Raw genomic sequence first — 25,930 nt, forward strand, 5'->3', positions numbered from 1 at the left:
ATAATCCCTTGCATATATTATCAAATGAAGAGTAATCTGCACATCCATATTCACTGTAGCATTATTTACAGAAGTAAGTGGAAAGAACCAACTTAATAAATGAATAAAGACAATTGCAAATACACAAATAATTAAATATTATTCGGCTTTTTAAAAGCAGAAAATGTTCTTATATTCATAATAAATATATTTTTAAGACTTTATGTGCAAGAAGCCAGGCACAAAAAGACAAATACTATACAATTTTACTTATGTAAGATACCTAAAGTAGTTAAACTCCTAGAAACAGAAAACAGACTGAACTGTGTCAGGGGCTAAGTGGAGAAAATGGGTGGTTGTTGTTTCATGGACAACCTGTTAGGACACAAAGCAACTCTTATTCTTTTTAACTTTTAAGTTTGGGGTTATATTTACAGGTTTGTTATATAGGTAAACTTGTGTCATGGGGGTTTGTTGTACAGATTAGTTTTTCACTAAGGTATTAAGCCTAGTACACATTAAAGATTGAATCATACAATGTATCCTTTCTTACCATATGGAATAAAACTAGAAATCAAAAGCAGAAGCAAAATTGCCAAATTGAAAAATCTGTGAAACTTAACACACTCTTTAAGATACTCTTCTTTAAGTGTCAGGAGATTTAATATTGTTAAATGACAATACTATCCCCAGTGATATTCAAATTCAATGTAGTCTCAATGAAAATCCAAAAGATACTTTTTGAAGAAATATTTTTTTAAATTATTACATTTACGCAGACTTTCAAAGGACCACTGATGGCCCAAGCATTCTTAGAAAAAAAGAACAAAATTAGAGGCACCACACTTCCTGTTTTTAGAATAGATTACAAAGCTACATAAATAAAAACAGTGCAGTACATGCAGGAAGACAGATGATGGAACAGAACGGAGAACTCAAAAACAAAGCATTGCGTATATGGTCAAATGATCTTCAACAAGGTTGCTATAACAACATATTAAGGAAAAGATAGTCTCTTCAAAAAATGGTGTTGGAAAACTCTATATCCACATGGGAAAAACTGAGGTTGGATCCTTCCCCTAAACCATACACAAAAACTGTCTTGAATGAGTTAAATATTTAAATGTAAGAATTATAACTCTAAAATTTTTGGAGGAAAATATAGGGAGTGGCTGAGTGTGGTGGCTCACGCCTGTAATCCTAGCACTTTGGGAGCCCAAGGCAGGCAGATTACTTGAGGTCAGGAGTTCAAAACCAGCCTGACCAACAGGGTGAAACCCTGTCTCTACTAAAAATATTTTTAAAAATTAGCCAGGTGTGGTGGTACATGCCTGTAATCCCAGCTACTCAGGAGGCTGAGGCAGGAGAATCGCTTGAACCCAGGAGGGGAAGGTTGCAGTGAGCCGAGATCATGCCATTGCACTCCAGCATGGGCAACAAGAGCAAAACTCCATCTCAAAATAATAATAATAATATAGGGAGAAAGATTATGACATTGGTCTCGGCAATGTTTTCTTGCATATAACATCAAATACATGAGCAACAAATTTAAAAACACAGAAAAATGGGACTACATTAAACTTATCTCTGCATGTTAAACAGTGAAGTAAGCAGAAGAAAAAATAAAAAATTGTATGTTTGACAGAAGTTAACACCCAGAATATATAAACTTTGAAAAATCAACAACAAAGAGTAAGTAACATGATTAACAAATGGACAAGAGATGAAAATGCTTCTCCAAAGATGAAATACACATAGCAATTACTGAAAACATTTCTAGTCTTTAGAAAAATGTAAAGCAAAACCACAATGAGATATTATTGTGCATTAATTAGGATGGCCAATATCAAGCAAACAAAAAATAACAAATGTTGTCAAGAACATAGAGGAATTGAAACCCTTGTGCACTGTTGGTGGGGAAAAAGTGATGCAGTTACTTGAAAAATGTATGGAGTTTCCTCAAAAAATAGTCATTATATGACCCAGTAATTCTACTTCTGGGCATCTATTCAAAATATGCAGAGTATACTTGAAAGAAATATTTGCACATCCATATTCATTGCAGCAATATTCACTGCATTTGTTTATTATTGCACTGCTATAAATACCTGAGACTGGGTATTTTAAAAAAAAACAGGTTTAATTGGCTCATGGTTCTGCAGGCTGTACAGGAAGCATAGCAGCTTCTGCTTCTGTGGCAGCCTCAAAAAGCTTCCAATCATGGCAGAAAGCAAAGGGGGAGTGAGTCTTCTCACATGGTGGGAGCAGGAGCAAGACAGAGTGAGGGCAGGGGTGCCACATGCTTTTTAAAAATAAGATCTCAGGAGAACTCATTCACTACAGCACAGACAGAACCAAAGGGAATGGTGTTAAACCATGAGAAACCAACTTTATGATCCAATCACCTCCCACCAGGTCCCACCTCCAACATTAGAAACTGCAATCTTAGATGAGATTTAAATGGGAACCCAGATCCAAACTATATCATTTACAAAAGACAAAAAGTGAAAAAACTCAAATGTTCTTCAATGAATAGGTAATTTTTAAGGATGTGCCTTATATATACAATGAAATATTCTTTTTTTTTTTTTGAGTCTCACTCTGTCGTCCGGGCTGGAGTGCAGTGGCACGGCCTCAGCTCACTGCAAGCTCTGCCTCCCGGGTTCACACCATTCTCCTGCCTCAGCCTCCTGAGTAGATGAGACTACAGGTGCTCGCCACCACGCCCGGCTAATTTTTTGTATTTTTAATAGAGACGGGGTTTCACCGTATTAGTCAGGATGGTCTCTATCTCCTGACCTTGTGATCCACCTGCCTCAGCCTACCAAAGTGCTGGGATTACAGGGGTGAGCCACCACGCCTGGCCACAATGAATTATTCTTTAGCCTCAAATGAAAATATCTTGTCAGATGCTACAATAATAAATCTTAAAGCCATTATTTTAAGTGAAATAAGACACTAATGAAGTGACAGTGTATGATTCCACTTACATAAGATATCTTATGTCATAAACTCACAGAAACAGGCAGTAGAAAGATGACTGCCAATGGTTGGGGTTGTGAAACCTTTGTGGAGCCAAAGATCAAGGAGGGTCATTTGGAAAAAGCAGGCCCTCACCCAGGTGGCAAACTCAAGAGCCCATGGACATGGCTACAGAAAAGGAAATGGCGCACCAAACTTGGTCTTACTGAGGATTCTGAAGCAGTTCTGCAACCTGTCTCAAACTCCTCTCAGCTATAGTCCAGAAACAGTCCTCCCATCAAGAGAAATGCAGGAAGACACACCCAGCCATAGCCCTAGAGGCAGGCCTGTAGATCTTGGCCTCAGCTGTGGTCCCGGAAGCAGCCCTGTAACTCAGTTCTAGCACTCACAGCCACAGTCCATGGCCAGTTATAGGCACCCAGTTAGAGACCTGTGAAAACTGCTTCCAGGTAGCTAGTAGAAGAGAAACCCATTCATACACCTGGTATTTGGCCCATCATATGCAGACAAATTTCAAAACCCTACCCTAGTGCCTGCTGTATAATGTCCACAAGGAAATCTCTACCCTAGTGCCTGCCATATAGATTAATGTCCTAAAGGAAATCTAATCTTTCCAGGTCCCAAAAAGAATCCATGACTATCCTAATCTCTGGTAACAGGACCATCAAAGGCAGACCCCACAGTGACCCAGCAGCATCCTTGTGACCCAGCTTTATAACCCTTCTTCTCTGCAACCCCAGAGGTAATCTCATCAGCCTAGGAACCCAACAAAAGGAGATCTTTACCTGCCAAAAACAGTTTACAGAAACTGTAACCATTGTTAGATCCTTCAAATGTTCAGAAACAGGGCTGCTTCAGGGACCACAGCTGAGGCCAAGGTCTGTAGGTCTGCCTCCAGGGCCATGGGTAGTTACACTGTGCCACTCTCAATGCTTCTACCTTAACATATTACTGAAAGTTTGTATCAAAACAGTTAGGCAAGGAAAGGAGAACAAGGCTCTCCAGTTTGGAAAAGAAGTAAAAATGTTACTGTTTGTAGATGATATGATCACACATATAAACCCTTTCTAACAACAAAAACTGTTTGAACTAATAAATGCATTTATTAAAGTATCAGGATAATCAACATACAAATACTTGTGGGGTTTTTTGAGACAGGGTGTCACTCTGTTGCCCAGGCTCACCTCAAACTGCTGGGCTCAAATGATCCACCTGCCTCAGCCTCTGAAAGCACTGAGATTACAGAAATGCGGCACTGCATCAGGCTCAACATACAAGTATTTGTTGCATTTCCATACAGTAACAACAAACTTTCCGCAAAAAAAGAAACAATTTTTATTTACAATTGTATAAAGAAATTTAATCAAAATAAATTTAACTGATGATATAAAAAATTTATACATTAAATACAGTAAGATATTGATGACAGACATTAACGTAGACCCAAATAAATAGAAACATATTCCATTTGAATAATTAATACTGTCAAAGTACCATATTATCCAAAGTGATCTACAGATTCAAAATTTTAGTGGAATTTTTCACAGTAATAGAAAACAAAATTGTAAAATTTAAGTGTAACCTAAAACAACTTGAAATAACCTGAGCAATATTGAAAAAGAACAAAGCTGGGGGCATCATACTTTCTAATTTCAAACTTTATTTAAAGGTTATAGTAATGAAAAGAGTGTGGTATGTGCATAAAAACAGATACAAAAACCAGTGCAACACAATAGAGAGCCCAGAAGCAATTCATGCATACAAGGTCAACTAATCTTTGACAAGAGCATCAAGAATATACAACGCAGAAAGTATAGTCTTGTCAATACACGGTGCCAGAAAAACTGGATATCCACAAGCAAAAGAATATAATTATTTTCTTTGACCATACCCTAAAATTAACTAAAAATAAAAGACTTAAATGTAAGACATAAAACCTTAAAACTCCTGAAGAAAACATATTGGAAAACCTTGTTGATATTGGTCTTGGCAACAGCTTTTTAGATATAACACCAAAAGCATAACATCGAAAGAAAATATAAACAAGTGGCACTGCATCAAAGTAAACAGCTTCTGCACAGGAAAGGAAAAAAAAAATTTTTTAAAACCTTACAGGATAGAAAAATATTTGCAAGCCATGTATAAGATGTTAATATCCAAAATGTGTAAGAAACTTCTGCAGTTCAAAGCAAAACAATGATGATGATAACCTATTCAAAAAATAGGCAAAAGATTATTTTTCTCCAAAGAAGATATACATACAAGGGAAATCCTGTATGCTGTTGCTGAGATGTAAATTGATAAAGTCATCATAAAAACCAATAAAAAATAAAAATAGAAGTATCATATAATCCAGTAATATCACTTCTAGGCATACTACTACCAAAGGAAGTAAAATTAGCACTTTAAAAAAGGATCTTCAGCCCCCATGTTCGTTGTAGTATTGTTTACAACAGACAAAATATGGTGTGTGTGTGTGTGTGTGTGTACACACACACACACAGAGAAGAATACTATTCAGCCATAAGAGAGAAGGAAATCTAGCCATCTACAACATGGATACACCTGGAGGACATTATGCTAAATGAAATAAGGCAAACACAGAAAGACAAAGAAACTGTATGTTCTCAAGTAGACGGGGAATCTAAAAATGTAAACTCATAGAAGCAGAGAGTAGAAGGGTGGTTGTTAAGTGTCTGAGGGTGGGAATATGAGATGTTGTTCAAAGAGTACAAATTTAGTTACAAATTGAGCAAGTCTGAGAAATCTAATGTACATTAGCATTAGATTAGCAAAATAGCATTGTTTATAGTAAGTAATACTGTAACACATGCTTAAAATTTGCCACAACAGTAGACCTTAAGTATACTTACTATAAAAAAAAGGTTATCCATGTGAGGTAATAGACGTGTTCATCAACTTGACTATATTTTATTTCACAATGTATACACATATCAAATCATTACACTGTACACATTAAATATATAGTTATACAATTTTTATTTATCTGAAAAATCCATGTCACACAAACACAGTCATATAGTAAGTCCTCACTTAATGTTCAAAATAGGTTCTTGAAAACTGTGGGCTTTTTTTTTAAATGAAACAACATTGCTATATGCCATTCAAATACCTTTCTTTTGTATCAATTAAACTATGGTAAAATTCATTTTCTTAAACAATATGTTACTTCACTTACAGTTACAGCTTCTAAGAACTATCAACATTAAGAACTGACTATACACATATACGATTTATATAGGTATGTGTATGTGTATCACCTTATACATTTATATATATAGATATATCTCAATGACATAGTCCCAGCAGGCTCCCTACTAAATAAGACAAAATTATAAGATAATAGTTATTAAAAAATAAGATAATAGATGGCTTAATATTTGCTTAGCAATGTTCTAAGCTCATTAATGACACAGGGCATTTAAAAAATCTAGAAGGTGAGTAGATACTTTTAATCAGTGGTATCCAACCAACTCTTTGAATGAGAAGACTTTTTGTTTATGTGTGGTGACGAATATCATGAAAACTGCACGAACCTTTTTTGTTTTTAGCACATCAGCTATCATTAGTGTTTGTATATTTTATGTGTGGCCCAAGACAATGTTTCTTCTTCCAATGTGGCCCGGGGAAGCCAAAAGGTTCGACACTCATTCTTTAAACTATCATTTGAAAATTTGCACATATAGAGTTTAAATTACAAATCTCAGTTTATTCTAAAGCAATAACATTTTGAGGTAAAATAACATTACATTTTTTCATATTTAGAAAAATGCTTATTGTTCTGATAAAATTGCTGAGTAAGGATTTTTGTAGAATCACATTTGCAACCTCTACAGGATTAAAAATTATTAAGCAGAAAAGATGCAACATCTGTCCCTGGTGTTCCTGGGATTTCTGAACCAAATCCCAGTATGTCCCCTACTCACCTTACACATTTTAGACATGATGCAAAAAGAATATCTGAAAAAGATACTTTAACATAGAACTCCTCAAAAATACAAATATTTCTATGTATCCAAAACCAATGGAAAAGCAGACAGATCATGCAGCCCTTTATAAGTGATAAAGTGGACATTGGGTCTCACTGTAAACTTGAAGGGAGATCACTAAAGAAAAAAAAAATTCTTAGAAGATTTAAGAGCATGAGACAGAAGATGTCCCTATCTGTGAATATGAAAACAAAACAAAACAAAAAACACAACCTTTTCAGAAATTATTTTCATTGGAGCAAAGCTTCCCAAACTACATTTTTTTTTCTTTCTGAAAATTCACATTTCCAAGTGATTTTTAAAATTATACTTTAAGTTCTAGGGTACATGTGCACAACATGCAGGTTTGTTACATATGTATACATGTGCCATGTTGGTGTGCTGCACCCATTAACTCATCATTTACATTAGGTATATCTCCTAATGCTATCCCTCCCCCCTCCCCCCACCCCACGACAGGCCCCGGTGTGTGATGTTCCCCTTCCTGTGTCCATGTGTTCTCATTGTTCAATTCCCACCCATGAGTGAGAACATGTGGTGCCCAAACTACATTTTAAGGCCTGGCTTCCTTCTTGACCTTTGGTCCCCTTGCCTGTGTCATCTCCTTCATTCACCCTCACCTACTTGGGGGTTTGGCTACTGTCTCATCTATCTTCAAACTGTAAGGCTCTTTTCTTTGTTCCAGACAGGTGACCAGGTCTGGTTAGAGATAGCAACATTTGTTTTATTTAAAAAAAAAAAAAACCAACATGACTGTTGCTGGGGATTCTCCAATTACCAACCTAGTACTATGCTAAGCAGAAAAGAGAAATTACAAGTGATTCTAGAAAATTAATCCAAAAATTGTTTCCTGACAGAATCTTTAGAATATTTAAGTATTTTAAATCTGCAGGTTCTAAGTTCCACTACCCAGTACTACCAAATCAAAAATAAGTGGTACAAGGCCGGGAATGGTGGCTCACGCCTGTAATCTCAACACTTTGAGAGGCCGAGGCAGGAGGACTGCCTGAGCTCAGGAGTTCAAGATCAGCCTGGGCAACACAGCAAAACCCTGTCTCTACTAAAATACAAAAAATTAGCTGGGCGTGGTGGTGCATGCCTGTAGTCTCAGCTACCTGGGAGGCTGAGGCAGAAGTGGTTGAACCCAGAAGGCAGAGGTTGCAGTGAACCAAGACTGTGCCACTGCACTCCAGCCTGGGTGACAAAGTGAGACTCTGTTTCCAAAATACATAAATAAATAAATAAGTGGTACAAAATGAATGTAAAGGTGTGGGAAACAATATTTTATGTCATTCAATTTCTAAAACTACCACTAATCTAGAGTAAAAGAAACAAATTAGCTCAAAAAAAGAGAAGGTTTATGTAAAGATGAATCATCTTAAAGATTTTCTTTTTGGCTGGGCATGGTGGCTCAGACCTGTAATCCTAGCACTCTGGGAGGCCCAGGCGGGTGGATCACCTGAGGTCAGGAGTTCGAGACCAGCCTGGCCAACATTGTGAAACCCTGTCTCTACTAAAAATACAAACAATTAGCCAGATGTGGTGGTGGGCGCCTGCAATCCCAGCTATTCGGGAGGTTGAGGCAGGAGAATCGCTTAAACCCAGGAGGTGGAGGTCGCAGTGAGCCAAGATTGCGCCATTGCACTCCAGCCTGGGTAACAAGAGCGAAACTCTGTCTCAATTAAAAAAAAAATATTTTCTTTTTTACACTAGCAAACTCCCATTTTTTCTTGAAGAAAAGAACTGAAATTAATTCATGCAAAGCAGAAGCTCTCAAGAGACAGTCTACAAAGAAAGAAAATAAAACTCTGAGGGAGTATTAGGAATTATGTATTAAAGTTATTCTCACCCAGGGAGACCAGGTTTCTGTAGTTCTCCAACATCACATCTCTATATAAATTCTGCTGGGCAGGGTCCAGGCATTTCCACTCTTCTGGAGAGAATTCTATGGCCACATCCCTGAATGTTAAGAGTTCCTGAAAACACATATACCAAGTGACAGAGTTCTTAATTTGACTAGAGATGAAATGAGTTAAAATAACTAGTTCTGACTTATGTGGCTGACTAGGATTATCTGATAAAATAACTTTTAACACAGTAATGTTCTCTAAAGCATTCTATAACTCTGAGGGAAAAGGTGCCATGCAAGCAATTTCTGCTGCTGCAATGGAAATACGAGCTGCACTGACCGACCCCTACCAAAACCAAGCAGAGCAGGCCCTGTGACCTCCTTCTGGAACAACGAGTGAACTCACCTCTCATTAAAGTATCTGGAAGCCCTCATGTTTGACCCTGGCCTCACCGCAGAATCATGTGAGGAACTTAATTTAAAAAACAGGGATGTTTTCACCCAGAACAATACACAAGATCTCTGGGGAGGGCACAGGTGATGGTCTCTCTTCAAACTCTCCATGTGATCCTATTGAAAGACTGCACTGAGAGGCACTTAACTAAGCACTGCCTCTCAAGCTTCAGTGTGCATATAAATTATTTGGTATTCTAGGACTCACTGTTACAAAATTTTGCAGGTTTAAAAAGGGTCCATAAATTAGCTTCTTATAACAAGTCTCCTGTTAATGCTGATATTCCTCCTCCTAGACTCATTATAGTACCACTCAGCTAGAGAAAGCAGGCACACACAGAATCCCTTATCCCAACACCCTTATCACAACACACATATCCTTCATCCAAAAAAAACACCACCAATCATCATCCTGAAACTTGGCATTCTCTGCAGGCCCTTTTACATAGTTTACACAGGCTGGAGATAATGGTAATGTCTGAGTAAGTCTGCAGCTGAAAAACATGTGCACAAGCATTAATGCAATGTTTATGGAGCATGTACTATGTGCTCACGAGTATGTCACAGAGCACTGTGCTGGAAAGCTCACATTATATGTTAATTCTCATAACAGGTTTCTGTAGAGGTGGGTACTAATTGTCCCACACTTCCCAGGATTTAAATGCAGGTCCTGGCATTTCTATTTCTTCTGTTTTCCTATGATTTATTTTAAAAATAAAATGCATAGAATAATAGTTCATTATAGACAGATGGAGAGATACAGAAAGGAACTGTTAATTGCAATCCAGTGTTTGTATTTACTTTGAGACTTGTGAAGAAATCATTGAAACTGCAGGAATGGAGAACAGGTTGCTGGATGAGATGTCTCTAGAAACACTGGATGTCTCTAGAAACACTGGATGTCTCTAGAAACACTGGTTTTAATTTTTTTTTTTTAAGAGTTTCGCTCTTATTGCCCAGGCTGGAGTGCAATGGTGCGATCTCGGCTCACTGCAACCTCCGCCTCCGAGGTCCAAGCAATTCTCGTGCCTCAACCTCCCAAATAGCTGGGATTACGGGTGCCTACCACTGCGCCTGGCTAATTTTTAGTATTTTTAGTAGAGCTGGTGTTTCATCATGTTGGCCAGGCTGGTCTTGCACTCCTGACCTCAAGTGATCTGCCCGCCTTGGCCTCCCAAAGTGCTGGGATTACAGGCATGAGCCACCGCACCCAGCCTAATTTTTTAAGAAAGAATTTAAGGCCCTAAAGTATGTAGTTTTTCCCCTTTTATCTCCTTTTGGGTTTCAGGAAATTGTGAGCACCAGCTCTGGAGAGGCAGTAGGGGTAGTCACTCCGAACTCTGATCTCCTCTAGGCAGTTCTGTGAGAGATTTCAGTGTGGGATCAGACCTGGAGAAAGTTTAGCAGTAGAGGGTGGATCTGTGCAGGGTTGGGACAGATCTCCATGCCGCTAAGAATTTTCAGTTTTGTCTTTTCTAAGCCTGACCAAGAGAAATTTGATTTTCAGAGTTTGTGCAATTTTAATCTATTTTAGCCACTTCCCTATTTTGTAACATACGATTAGAAGGAATCTAACCAAAACCCTTACGTTTTCATACAGCAATTATATTAGAAGCTAAATATTTATTCTTAGCAAGGTAAAAACAATACAAATAATAACTTCTCTTCTGTCCATGCACAGACCTTCAGTTGGTGGCATCAAAACTCAAAACAAGGGATGTGATCCAAATGAAGCTTAAGTCTCCTCTACACCTTCCATCTTTGTGCTTAACACACAATGCTGAATTCAACCACTTATTCATGTGCTCTAGATTGCAAGTTCCTTCATGGTAGGGGCCACGACTGCTTCACCTCTTTTTCTAATGACATATGAAATAGAAGCAATTAGCTTATTGACCAGTTTGAGTCTCCAGATCTCCTCATTTTTCACCAAAGAACCAGAAAACTGAGGCAACTCCCATCTGGGTACAAATCAAGGAAATTATTTCCATGGGGGGAGGAACAAACCCTGGATGAGCCATTTCTCTTCCTCTAAAACGGGGGCAGAATTAAACCTTGTAGTCAGACTGACCCCGATTTGCACAGAACATTCTCAAATGTCTCCAAAATTCACAGGTGCTGGTGAGAGTGTGTTCCCAGTGACTATGGGCTGATGCCTTCATAATGATCCAGGCAGGAGACACTCAGGCTCTGTGGGGTGCAAATATTATAGAAAATGGTTCTGCCCTGGTGGAGCGACAGATCCCGAATCTAGCTGTAATATCCCCTGTCCCTGACCAGCTAAGTCTGAGGTAAGGGGAAGAACAAAAATACTCTACTCCACTAACAGTTTATAGGGAGGCACAGTTGTGATTATGGCTCTGGTTATTTTGTAGCTCTGACCTCCCACTGCTAAGGTGCTTAACTTACAGGATTCTGTTGACACCAGAAGCCTCTCACAGAGCTGCAGCAGGTCACTGGACAAGATGTGGAAAACTCAAAGGGCACCACTCTGAAATTGACACTTAAGATGTCTATGTTGACCTCTCATGATGCAGAAAATGTCTTCTGTGAGTTTTCTCTACATCTTCAACCCAAAGTCTGGCCCTGTCTTGTGAATCCTAGGCAGAGGCCAGCTTTTATGTGCAGATTCTAGGTGGGATCAATGTGTCTCTGCATTTTTGGGGGTTACAGCAAGCAGAGTAAAACCAGAGGAAAGATCCTCTCATGAAGGCTCCTTCAACACCTTTTCTTCTCTCAAATCCCAGGACATAAATTCAGAATCTGGAGCTGCACATTTAGGTCTTGAAGAGCTGGTGAACAGTGGCACATTTGTGGGCATTTGGGCAAGGGGAGGTGGGAGGGAGTTGAAGTTTTCAGGTTTAATTAATGCACATGTGTGATCCTGATGGGGTTTATGGGCCCCATGATCTCTGAATCTGTCAGATGTGAAGATGCCAGGAGCACTAACAGAGGTGGAATACTTGACTGCTGTCCTGAAAAGTTATTTTTGTAAAAATCTACTCTACCTGCTCTAGAAGGAACTGTAGATTCCAAAGAGAGACCATTCTGTTTGAAGATTTGGAGGGCACTTTGCTGCACAATTGTGGGTTGTGACTGGAATCCTGAGAAAGAAATTTCCCTCTAAAGTGAAGCCTGGTGGGCACCCTGTGTATAACATGTAGTAATGCTGGACAGTGTGGAAAACGTAACTGAAAGCAAACTCATTTCCGACCCTAAAAAACTCTCCACTGGCCGGGCGCGGTGGCTCACGCCTGTAATCCCAGCACTCTGGGAGGCCGAGATAGGCGGATCATGAGGTCAGGAGATCGAGACCATCCTGGCGAACACGGTGAAACCCCGTCTCTACTAAAAATACAAAAAAAAATTAGCCAGGCGTGGTGGTGGGCGCCTGTAGTCCCAGCTACTTGGGAGGCTGAGGCAGGAGAATGGCATGAACCTGGGAGGCAGAGCTTGCAGTGAGTCGAGATCACACCACTGCACTCCAGCCTGGGCGACACAGCGAGACTCTGTCTCAAAAAAAAAAAAAAAAAAGAAAACAAAACTCTCCACCATAACAGAACAGCACGAGAACTGTTTTGTTATATAATTAAACTAAAATGTGATGTGCATATACTAAGAGATTGCAGAGAAAGGTCAACATAATTAGTTCTCAAGTGTACCATTTGTCATACACAGCTTATTATAATTTGGGATGTCATCTTGGTTTTCTAATTGGTAATGTTTAAAGGAAATAATTTATTATTATTTTGTACACATGAAAGAGGATTTGTGGGGAAGAAAAAAGCAAAAAAGAGAAAGATGCCATCAAGAACTATGGATGGGGATGCAGGGCAGAACTGATTAAGGAACTGGTTTGTGCTACAGATACAGGCTCGGGCAGTGCTATGCTCTGACTTATTCCTGTGTTCATACAATCAGAAGAGATTATGATTAGGTAGTCCAAGAAACCTGGGTTGGTGAAAAAAACAGGTTCCCGATAGAGAGTCAGTGTCTATAGCTGAGATAAGCCAGGAGTCTTCTAGGCACCTGTGTATGTTCTTGGCAGAAAACTCTAGGAGGCAAGCTGTTGTGAGCACACTTCCTGAGGGTAAAACCTTGTCGTGGGAGGAGTGTGGCCAGATCAATTTTTAGTGGGTATGTTCAGGAGTGGGTTAGAAGCATGTGGGGGCTGGCAGCAGGGTCAGGGGGAGGGAATAGGTTCTCAGAGCTCCTTCACTCTAAGCTTTCCTTCCCTCTCACATTAGGAGGGGACCTGGAATTACAGGACAATGCACAGGGTGACAACAAGCCTGTGTGCAGAACAAAGCCTCACTTCCCTCAGACACCTGGACTCTCCTTGCAGACCAGGCCCCAGTGATGTCTTTCTTCTGACACAAAACGTGAGGAGTTTGCCGAACACCAACCAATCATCCAACACCAACTAGCTGTCCAACAACATAGATCCCACAAGTTCAGGGCTAAGTCCCATAACACTGTCCCCACTGCTGATGCCAGTCACATGCCGCTGAATACCCACTTTATTTCTCAACTACTTCCTACAAATCAAGGGCTTCCGCATTCCCCTTCTCAAGCTCAATAATTTGACAGAACTATTCACAGAACTCAGCAAAGCATTGTACTTACATATACCAGTTTATTATTGAAGATGCAGCTCAGGAACAGCCACATGGAAGAGATGCATAGGGCAAGAAAAAGTGGTGGTGAAAGTTGGGGCAGGTAGGTAATTCTACTAAAAAGAAACACCGGCCGGGCGCGGTGGCTCACGCCTGTAATCCCAGCACTTTGGGAGGCCAAGGCAGCGGATCACGAGGTCAGGAGATTGAAACCATCCTGGCTAACACGGTGAAACCCCGTCTCTACTAAAAATAAAAAAAATTAGCCAGGCGTAGTGGTGGGCGCCTATAGTCCCAGCTACTCGGGAGGCTGAGGCAGGAGAATGGTGTGAACCCAGGAGGCGGAGCTCGCAGTGAGCCAAGATCCTGCCACTGCACTCCAGCCTGGGCGACAGAGTGAGACTCCGTCTCAAGGAAAAAAAATAAAAAATAAAAATAAAAATAAATAACCTTCCCATTATGACTTCAATAATACTCTTTTTAAAAAAAAAAACAAAAAACCTATCACAGAGTCAGACACGGACCGCATAGTTCCATTTTTTTCTCATAAACAATTGGCTGAACAATTTCATCTTCGGCGGTCAAAAAAAAAAAGCCTATTTGTTCAGATCCCTGAACTTTGACCTATTCTCAGCCTGATTCAACATTCAATCTCTCTTTATTAACCTCCTAAGAACAAGGTGACTTCAGGGATGAACACTCTCTAATTTAGAATATGATTTTGCCACCCTTCATTCTGCCCACCCTCTCTCACCTTCCTTCCAATCTTATTTGCTCTTTCCAACTTTTTAAAAAACTTTTCTGCCTATCCTTTGAGATCCGATTTACAGTTAATAAAAAAAACTGAAGTTGAAATAAGTGAACAAATCTATACAGGGGGACAAACTCAGGGAGTGGCAGTGCTTTCTGGAACAGGGACATCTGACTCAAGTGTCAAATCAGGCCACCTTATCCCTTGGGACTTTCTCTCACCCCCCCCCATACTCCTCACTGAAGTGCTCAATGCCCACCCTCCCAGGAGACACTGCACTGCGCCCCACTCCGCTTTTTGTTTTGCAGGTTCTTGCACTGCCTCCCTGGGGTGGGTTTTTCTTGTCCTTCAGGTTAGTTTCTCTCCCTTCGCAAATATAAGACAATTCAGAAGACAGGAATAGTCTATCTTTTTCTCTGAATACCAGCATCTGATTGGCTGACAAGCAATGTGTTTCCATGGAATGAAAGCTGGGGTTGGGGGAAAAAAAATCTTAAAATCCCAAGCGGTTCTGTTTTTACAGGAAGGGTAAGCCTGGATATTTCTCTCACTCCCAGGGCATTCAGCTGCTCCTTTGAGAAGCTGCACTCCCATCCCTCAGTGTGTCCTCTGGAAGATTACCAAAGGGCTGATATTCACCAGAACTCCCGAAAGACATGGTTCTGGTTTGTATCTTGGGCCATCTCAAGACAGTTCTAAAACTCAGGACTAGAAAAAGGCCCAAATGTGGCTAAGGAAACATTGCCCCATAAAGTTTCCCAAGGAAAACCTCAACCCCAAGATGTCCTAATAAGGCGTTTGTGCTAAGAGAGGATACAAGGAGAAACAGCAGAAAGATTTTTTACAGTTGAGTGCCAGGGGATTATTTTCTGCTTTTCTCTCATATGAAATATTTGTAACTAGAAAACAAGTATTTTACAAATTGCCATCCACTGCTCTGTGAAAAAGTGATTAATTAAAATACTGTTTCTGAAATGTGCAATAAAGGACAAAAATAGTTGATAATGTATGGGAGGGTAGAAGTTGGCTTTGGGGAATGTCAGCAAGAAACCGGAAATTTAAGATTTTACTTCAAGCCAAGTTAGGCTGGCAGAACAGAGTACTGGATGTGAGACCCTGCTTGCCACACATTTGGAAAATGCAGAAGAAAACCAGTGTCTTTGACTAAAGTTAAAATAATTAAGTAGCAATCAATTAGAGTGAAGTGGCTCTAGTGGTCTAGATCTCTATGTAAAAAAAGAAATCTAACTCAAATGCATTTTTTCTAAGTTACTACCTTAGGAGGAAACGAAATTCAAGCTTAACCAACTACAAACCTCCAATGAATCCCTGATTATATAATCACGAAATTTCCACCCAGACACTCCAAATAAAGCGACTACATAACTGTACCCAATTATTTAATTGTCTTTGCTTCCTCACACACCTTATACAAGCCTTTCAAGACCTTCTAGTAGCCCCAAAACCACAAACCATTGCTGAGCGCTGTCCCATTAATTAATCACTGTTTACTCATATAAGCTGTCTATGTTTTAATGGTGCCTCAGTCTAATTCTGAACAAGGTAAGGTAGGGACGGGGTACCCCATGGACCACAGCTCCTTCCACGCAGGAAGACCGAGTCGGCGTCTTTCCGATGACTTTCGCCTCATCACCTCACAACCTGGGGAAGATGCAGGGCTGCGGGCGCAAAGCTGCGCAAAGAGGGCTACAGGCTGGGGAGAAAGCCGCCGTGCAGGGACGGGACAGGACGCCCGGAGTCCCTGCACCGGAGGGGACTGAGGGCTGAGCTGCAGAGGACTCGACTCGCAGACTAGGTACCGCCACTGCTATGTCCAGCAGGTTCCAAGGAGCCCCCTCCCCAGTCTCGGGACGCCCTGCCCCCCACACTCACCATTTCTCGGCTTCAGGGGTGTCCTGGAGTCTTAGCAATAAATCATTCAATGCCAGCAGGTCACAGAGCGATGGAGGCAGTAGCAGAATCACCGAGGCCTCCCGGAGCAAAGGACACAGAGCAAATGCAGCCCTAACCCCGCACTCTGGCTGAAGTGAGACAAAGGCCGCGCCAGATTCCGGAAGCCGCCCCTTCCTCCCTGGCTGCGCGCCTGATTGGACAGTTCCCACCCCAACGCCCTGATTGGATGGTACTCCAGGCATCGCGCCCTCAGGCCTTGAGTGACAGAAGATGCGACCATACACTGTACTGAATGAGGCGAGAGTGACAGGCTCTTGGCTCCAGTCACTTTCAGGCAGGGCTTTCTGTGCTGCGCGTGGCTCTGTCCAGGGGTCATTTTTTAGCCTTGTGGTGTGTAACGTTAGGAAGGTTATGTTCGTTTATAAAACACACACACACACGTTGTTCACAAATGGAAACAATATAATGACAATTATTTAATATTTCAGATTTCATAACCTTTCTGGCCGCTGGTCTTTGGAGTGGGACACCTGAGATTCCAAGAGAGAAGCAATCCTCTAAAAAATAAAACATTAACTATCGTGAATTTTAAATGTTTTATTAGCCAGATCAAAAATAATAATAATAAAAAGAGTCCGGGCACGGTGGCTCACGCCTGTAATGCCGGCACTCTGAGAGGCCAGAAGTCAGAAGTTCGAGACCACTCTGGCTAACATGATGAAGCCCTGTCTACTAAAAATACAAAAATTAGCCGGGCGTGGTGGCGGGTGCCTGTAATCCCAGCTGCTTGGGAGGCTGAGGCAGGAGAATTGCTTGAACTCGGGAGGTGGAGGTTGCAGTGAGCTGAGTTTGTGCCACTGCGCTGCAGCCTGAGTGACAGAGCAAGACTCCATCTCAAAAATAATAGTAATAATAAAAAGAAACAAATGAAATTGTTTGTAATAATGTTTAAGCCATATCCAAAATATTATTTTGCATGTGTGGTCAACAAATAATTATAAATAATTATTTTGGATCTGAATCTTCTAAACTCGCTCGGTATTTTATGTTTGCAGCACATTTTACTTCAAACCAGCAGCCAGGAGGGCTCTGATGCTCTGATCTCAGGGAAGGTGAAGGCCTGAACACCTGTTTTCTGCTGGAAGTGGGGTCTCTCTCTACCAACTACCGGCCTCTCTCTACCAACTTTCCTCCTAAGGCTCAAGGATGGGAGGGTCAGTGCCCCTGGAGAGATCAGGGGCTGCAAGCAGAGTGTCCACATGGAGACCACTGTCTCCCAGTTGCTGTTCGATGGGAGTTTCTCTTCCTTTCAAATATCAAACAGTAAACAAAAAATGATGGGGCCCCAGGAGGGTAGAACACCATGTCTTCAGATCTCTTGACAGCCTTGACCTCCAGAGTTTAAATGTGGAGGGAATAGATTAAAGGCAAACTCCTTATTTTGTTTTTTGGCTTTGGACCTAATTGTCTGGGTATAACTGTGTGTTTTTCTCCTGTGGTGTGGGGCACTGCGTGCGTTTAAGCAGCAGTCGTATGCATTCACATCTACCTGCACTTCCATATAACTCAATACTATCTAACAACAAATCTAACTTTAAATAAAGGGAAAAGAAAATCAGTACTTACAGGGTGCCAAGCATTTGCAGGTTATTTGTAATCAATCTGTCCCGGCATCCTGGCATCCTGTCTTTAATGGGTGTATATATTAGTAAGCATAATAAACAATCCCAAAACATACTAGCTCATGATTGAGCTGGTTAAAAATTTAGGCTGGGCTCAGCTGGACTATTCTTCAGGGCTCAGAATGGCTCCTTCAGGCATGAGTGGTGAATGGCTGGTGAATTAAGTGGTTCTGCTTCTGGAAGTGAGCTGCTGTCTGTCAACGGGGACATTTTGGCTTTTGCCCAGCAGCCTAAAATGGGCTTGTTCTCATGGAGATGGAAGGGTTCTGAAAAAGAAAATGGAAGCATTTGAGACTTTTTGAGCCCAGGTCCCAAACTAGCCCACTGTCATAGGCACAACTTTGGCCTGTGCAGATAAGGCCATAAAGATTCAAGATATGGAAAACAAATCCTGTCTCTTGATGGAAACCACTATAAAATCCATTGTCAAGGCATGAATACAAAAAGAAATTTTTAAAATTTGCTGTTTTTTTCAATCAGTTTTATTATGCCCTTTTTTTTTTTTTTTTTTTTTTTTTGCAGATGAGGTTTATATAACTGTCCCACAGCTTCTAATCCAGCTGGGCTGGGACTCAGGATCAACTCCGCCTGACTCTGAAGCCCATGCACCTCTATAGACCACACTCCTCAGCCAGGTTTCCTGCTCCTTCAGGGTGCTGCATAGTGGCACTTCTGAAATAGAAGCGAGATTTCTTTGAGATTCTCATCCTGTCCATCTAGTACTCTTCACCATGGAAATAATTCACTCCAGGGAATGCTTCTGAAGTCTCTTGGAAAAACTGGAAACAATTTGAGGAAATGGCTGAGCACTGAGTTTAGGAAATTAATGCACAACATTCTATCTTTAATTTCTCATCATAGGAGACATTTGAAAACACCTATAATGCACTCCACATATCTGCAAACTCTTTCTCTTTTTTTTTTGTATTCCTAGGCTATTTATGATTTTTAACACAGACTAACTCAAATTACTGTGCCTGAACAACCTTTTGCTCTGAAGGCAAGTGACATAAAGATAGAGTTGCTGCTATTTTTTTCCTGCTGCAATTTAGCCAACCAGCAGAGTATGCTTTGAAGGGTAAAGATGTTTTCTAAGACCCTACATTCAGGAGCAGCTATGGGGCAAATCCCTAAAGCACAGATAAAAATCACACACAACCAATGTATTCCTCACCCTGAATCAATGCTTCTCACCCTTGGCTGCATATTTCAGTAACCTTGTAGGGGAGTGTTTAAAGTCTTCAAACTCAAGTTGCAATGGAATAATTAAGTCAGAATCTCTGGAGTGAGACCTAGGCAACAGTGTGATTTAAAGCTCTTGGGTGATTACAGCACACAGCTCAACTCCCATATTACTGCTTTAAACTAACATCTTTTGGAAAGCCAGTTGAAATTATTTCTCAAATTAACATAAAACTGTTTGCTGCTGAGTTGCGGCCTTTCAGTCTTGATTACTTACTTTCTATCCTTTGCAGAACTGACCTCTGCTACTTGTTTTGTTTCTGATTCAAACCAGTTCCACACATGCTGAGTGCACACTATGCGCAGGGCCCTGTGCTAAGTGTCCTGGCCGTGGTAAGTACTATCGTGGAGGACGGATTTTGCTGTAAAAAACTGCATTCCCCAAAACTACAACCATGCTACTTACTCAATGGAGGTAAAAATGAAAGATCGAGGGGGACCCCCAAGAGTTGGGATGTGAATAAATACCTTGGAATATTAATATCCATCTCATGATGTCTGACACTAAATGCCCCACTTTCAAACAAAACAATACCAAACATTGCTATTATTCTGTTAAGATTAAATATGTAATATTTAAATTTTTATTGAATGACATGCATACAGAAATATATGTCCAAAGCATTAACATAATGCTCAGTAAATTATTATAAGCAAATATATTTGTGTAGCCGTAGGGTAGAACTAGCCTTGTTTCTGCCACGCAAACCAGTTTCTCTTTTCCTCCCCTCCAAAAGTAACCACAATCTTAAGAGCTAACGTTGTAGATAAAGGTTGTCTTTTTATACAAGTATTTTATTAGAGAATATTTTAAACATATATACAATAAGCAATGTAGTATAATAGACTGATGCTCAGCCTAAACATCTACTAATTATGTGCCATTTCTGTTTAACTTCAACTCATTCCCCATCCCCTTTTTATTATTGTTTTTAGTTATTTTCTATGAGATAAAATGTATATACATTGAAACATACAATCTTTTCTGTACTTTTTTGACAAATAAATACACTCATATAACCTTTTCCCTTTTAATTATAGAATTACCCCCACTTAACAATTATTAATATGCATGTGAATCACCTGGGAATATTATTTAAAAACCTGATTTTGATACAATATACTTGGGTTTTGCCTGAAAATCTGTATTTCTGACAAAATACAGATCCATAGAGCACATGGTAACTACAAGGTGTCTTTTATCTAAAGGGTGTAAAACTTGATGAATAAAATTAAGAAAAATTGAGCTCAGGTAAAAGAATACATTAAAATGCATATGCAATATGCTATCTATAGGAGATTTGGTTACTAATGACTCACATTCATAGGTGGCCTTTACTGAATTACCCAAAATGCAGTCATTTACACACCAAATGCACATAATTTTCATAGCTTCCCATTAAAATTATATTTAATGTCTTTACAAAATCTAACTCAGCTTTCTTACAAAATAAGTAACAACATTTTATATGACATTATAAGTTCCATCTATATTAAACTTAAACTTACATAATTTTATTAGGTAGGGTCTGTGTGTCTACCACCCAATATTCTTTTGGGTTCCACGATTTGCACAGGCACCACAGCTGAGGAGTGCAGATTCACCAGACACAAGATGTTCCCTGCATCTTTTTCTTTCTCACGGTATCAGTTTATCAGTCAATCAAGTCATGTGAGAATGGAGGTCATATATTTCCTGGCACAGAGTGTCTCATGGACCCTCTCTTCAGGGGAGAAAAATACTAGAAGGTTCTTTTAGGGGGCACTTCCTGGGACATGGGCTAAGCCATGTAAGGGATGAAGGCTCAGACCAGCAGGTATAGACTTCTCAGAAGGGAAAGATGAGGCAACCATTCTGAACCTGGACCTCTACCACCCCTTGTCCCATCTCATTAAGACAATTCTGAGGGATTGTTCCTAATGTCTGGATGGTGGAGATTGGGGAACAGTATGGGCTTTGATGGGACTCAGGTAAGATCTGTCATCGGAAGGCAGGAAGCCAGTGCTCAGCATCTGAATTTGTGTCCTTGTGGACAATGGGGTGCCTTTTCAGGTCCAAGTCCATTTTCAGCAAAGAGGAGGCTGGAGACTCTGAGTGGCTCCTGGATTCCATTTATGATACTTTTTTGGGGTGGGGTCAGAATGGGTCTGAGTTTCAGTATCTTTGGGGAATTCTGAAAAGTCTGTTTGGGGAATCTGGAAAGACCTCTTGCCTGGTGCCCAAATGCTTGGTTTTCTGTCCTGGATTTATACATTCTTGGGAGCCAGAGAGCCAGTTTTGCATTCACAGCAACACAACTGAGTCAGAGGTGGAAACAGCCAAGACAAGTGTCTTGGTGACAGGTGTCTCATCTTTGCCTTAGTTCCTCCCGTCAGTCTTGGTAAAGAGCCCTGGAGTCTGGAGCTGCTGGGGCTTTCTTGGTCCCAGGTTCTGCTTTTCCTTCTCATTTGGCCCAAAAGCTATGGGACTGTACCCTATCCTAGCACTTCACTGGGTATCTTCTGGTTCTGTCCATGTGCCCTAAGACTTGGTAGCTCTTTCGCTTTCTCTGTAGGTTGAGGAGAAGGGAGGTCAGTGAGTCCAAATCATCACAGGCAGCTTTCAAAGATTAATGTTAGGATGATTTTTTGAATTTAGGTATTGATTTCCTAGGACGGGACCCAGACAAGGGACATACTGGGTGTCTGAAAACTTATGATGCATTAGTAATATTCACAACCCATTTTAAACGGAGAAACAAAAAGAAAATACCAAAATGGTAAGGGTTGTGACAATCCAGGTAAGTTTATCAGCTCAGATTGTGAATCCTGAGGAAATTCTACAGAACACAGTGTGGCTCCCAGGATGAACGAGAGAGGGTGGGATAGAGCAGAAGTTTCCCTCTCCAGCTGGGCTTTCTGCTGCCTTAGGAACTGGAAGTTGATTGAGTTAGTACTGGCTCCAACCTGATCAATTCAACATGATCATATTTGATCTAATTATCCTTCCAACATTCAAGGGATAAAGGAATATTCTATTTGGGATTTACATTTCTGCAGCCCTGTGTATCTTAATGGCACACACAGCCCAACTAGGCCTTCAAGATGCCACATCCCCTATCATAGAATTTTATTTTATCATATATATATATATCTAATACAATCAAGTATAATTTAATATTTGTCATTTCCAAGCGTTTGAAAAATTATGACCCATATACATATACACACACAATTGTAATACTATAATGATTTTCTTCATGTGCAAAATACATATACAACTGTTAATATATCGTCTGTTTAATTTTGCATTTTAAACGTGGGCAGAGTTTTGAGTACTCCTGGATGGGAACTGGGCTGGGAAACAAAAGGCGATGAGCCTCCTGCATTCTAGTCCCTGTGCCTCCTGGTTTTGTTATATCTTGTTTTTTGATGCTATGGCAGGACTCTGCAAAATTCTCCCCTTATGTGTGTCTAAGTCCCCAGCATAATCACAACCTGAAACATTCCTTATGGAGGATATGAAGAGCGACAGGCAAGAGAAATCAATCTCTTCAGCCAGTAAGAGTGAGCCATGCTTATAAACAGGGGCTTATGGCTGGACACGGTGGCTCACTCCTGTAATCCCAGCACTTTGGGAGGCTGAGGCGGGTGGATCACGAGGTCAGGAGATAGAGACCAGACTGACCAACATGGTGAAACCCCACCTCTACTAAAAATACAAAAATTAGCCAGGCCTAGTGGCGTGCGCCTATAATGCCAGTTACTCAGGAGGCTGAGGCAGGAGAATCTTACATTGAGCCAAGATCACGCCACTGCACTCCAGCCTGGGCGACAGAGTGAGACCCCGTCTCAAAAAAAAACAAAACAAAAACAAAAGCAAAAACGAAGCAAAGAGGGACTTAAAAAAGACAAGTCCAGCATAACACACTACACTCTGAATCTGGATGTATAAGAGAGAGGACCTTTCATTTGACTTCAACATGGAATGGGGAACTGGAGACTAAAATTCTCACTGCGCCTCCATCCAAGACCTCACTGGCCAGCCCCCTTTCCAACATATCTCCTTTGCAGAAAGCGGCTCAGATGAGGAGGAGAAGTGATTTGAAGAAAAAGGCAAGATGCTCTCTTTCCATTCCAGTGAGAGCTGCACTCAAAGCTCAGGCAAGACCTTGGGCTGTTCTTATGAAGGTTGCAAAGAGGGGTGGAATCAAGGATACTAAGCTGTATGTCTTTGGTTGGAGTTTATTTTGTAATTGAGGACAGGAAATGGGTTATAGCCCTCAGGTGGCTTTGAGAAATGTGGCGATGATCTCCTGGAACTGTATTCTTCCCACTCACTTTTGACGCTGGCTGAACAGCATCAGTTGAGAAAATGACCCACAAATATGAGTCAGAAATAGACTATGGGACTCTGGGTCTAGAGAGAGGTGAGTTACCTGAACTCCCTTTTCCACTGGGACCAGACCCCATTCCAAATGGGAAATAGAATTCCAAGAAAACTAAGCTCAAAACCAGAAACAGCAATGCTAGATCAAGTAAGACTTGACTCTTCCAAGGTGAGAAGGGACAGGATATAGATTAACACAGTCTCCCCTGGGAAAGAAACTGAGAGCGTTTTTGAATGCAGCACTTTACAGATTCTGGGCGCAGGAGAACAGAGGAGAGCTGAGTTTTTGTGGAAACCTCATCTCTAGTGTATCAGAAATGGACTAAGGCTTCCAAGGTGTTCAGTTGGAGGCACTCACACACACTCTTTTTATCAACAGAATCAGAGTCCAGTTCAGATGAGCAGAAAAAATGAAGAAAAAAATAATTTCAAGGACACCTGACAAGATAGAGCAGGTAGAGTCTTGCTTTTTTATCCTAACAGACAAGCAAGACAAGCAAGGCTTGGGTAAGAAGGGGTCTTCTTGGTGGTTGAAAGAATTTTAGAGATCCTGGCATTCAGAGAGCATTTGGGGACCCAGGAGCGAACTCAATCTCACTTTATTAGGCAGGCTGAGGGAGCTGGCAAGCGGGAGGTGAGACAAGTGGGGATCACCTGAATGTGCATGGGAAGGTTCTGGAATGAGCTTCTGTGTGAACTACTGTGGTGCATCTTTAACTCACTTGCTTTCTCCACAGGAAAGAGTCTAGGATACGAGCACAGCTTGACTTTGAAAAAGAAAGTAAAGGACTCCAAGGATGGACACAGCAGCAAATTAAGAAGACCAGTGATGCGTACCATAAGAGACCCTCAAGGGGTGCCACTGGGCACAGCAAGCAGCCCAGATCTTGGTTACCAAGAGACCAACCACCACCACTTCAAAAGACTGGTGACTCCCTGCATGCTATTTCTGAGGGTGTTATCAAGACCCAGTCCAGGTATGGGCAGAGGTGCATTTTCACCTGATGTGGACGTAGCTTTCTTCCCAGATTCAGGGGCTTCTGTGCACTGTGCTGGAGGCATTCCACACCATGACTACCCAGGTAGCCTGTGTCTTCCCTGATGATGAATGGCTCATCCCGGCCACACTGCCTGGTCCCAGGGAGATATCCCTATTCGGAGGAACTAAGAGCTCCTCCTAGGATGGAGATGGGTCCGCCCCTTCTCTAGTCAGGATATAACTGAGTCAATAAGTGAATAAGGTGAGGCTTGCGCTGGGGGCACCCAGACCTATTCAGCAGAGGATGCAGTTCTGGAAACAAGAAAAGAGCTGCTACTTCTCAGATTCTTCCAAACGACCAGCAGTGAGAATTTTAGACACACTTTGTTAATAAATAAAAAAATTGGCCAGGTGCAGTGGTTCATACCTGTAATCCTAACACTTTGGGAGGTCAAGTGGGAAGACTGCTTGAACTCAGGATTTGGAGACCAGCCTGAGGAATATAGTGAGATCCTGTCTCAAAAAAAATTAATTAGGTGGAGCATGATGATGTGTGCCTATAGTTTCAGCTACTCTGGAGGCAGAGGCAGGAGGATCACTTAAGCACAGAAAGTTGAGGCTGCAGTGAGTCATGATCACACCACTGCACTGCAGCCTTGATGGCAGAGTGAAACTATCTCAAAACAAAAACAAAGACAAAAATAAATGGCAGAATCTTGCACTGTCCTGGAAAAGGAACTTGAACAATATACTCAGAATTGGGAAATCTGGGTTTCCTTGAGGGCTAAGATTACTGCATATTTTATATTTTGTGTTAGACATTTGATGTATTTTGGATCTCTTATGACAGTCAGTTGCTAAATAATAATTATTTAGAAAGAACAACCATTAAGAAGCTCTGAACTTAAAAGTAAAAATAAAGTCCTAACTGAAAGACAGACAAGAACATCTTAACATGTGGCTTAGAAAAAGATAATCAGTTAAAATTCATTCATTTAACAAATATTTATGAAGTGTTCACTGCAAGGCGACACCATGCTAAATACTCATGAAATGATATAAAGATGTAAAAATGTAAGAGCCAACAGTCTAGAGGGGAGATAA

At 40.9% G+C, this 25,930-nt stretch overlaps 1 protein-coding gene across 1 annotated transcript in view; it reads right to left on the bottom strand.

The window, feature by feature from the left end:
• The window catches only part of ZNF519 (zinc finger protein 519), a 34,513-nt gene extending 17,811 nt beyond the window's left edge, over nucleotides 1-16,702 (bottom strand). The window contains exons 1-2 of the mRNA XM_003276712.4: nucleotides 16,534-16,702; nucleotides 8,821-8,947 (exon numbers count right to left, since the gene is read on the bottom strand). Of these exons, the coding sequence (XP_003276760.2) occupies nucleotides 8,821-8,947; nucleotides 16,534-16,536 (130 nt within the window). The 5' untranslated portion in view covers nucleotides 16,537-16,702. The remainder of the gene's footprint in view (nucleotides 1-8,820; nucleotides 8,948-16,533) is intronic.
• Between the last annotated feature and the right edge of the window lie 9,228 nt (nucleotides 16,703-25,930).

This window comes from Nomascus leucogenys, chromosome 4, assembly GCF_006542625.1.
Source record: "Nomascus leucogenys isolate Asia chromosome 4, Asia_NLE_v1, whole genome shotgun sequence".
Classification (NCBI taxonomy): domain Eukaryota; kingdom Metazoa; phylum Chordata; class Mammalia; order Primates; family Hylobatidae; genus Nomascus; species Nomascus leucogenys.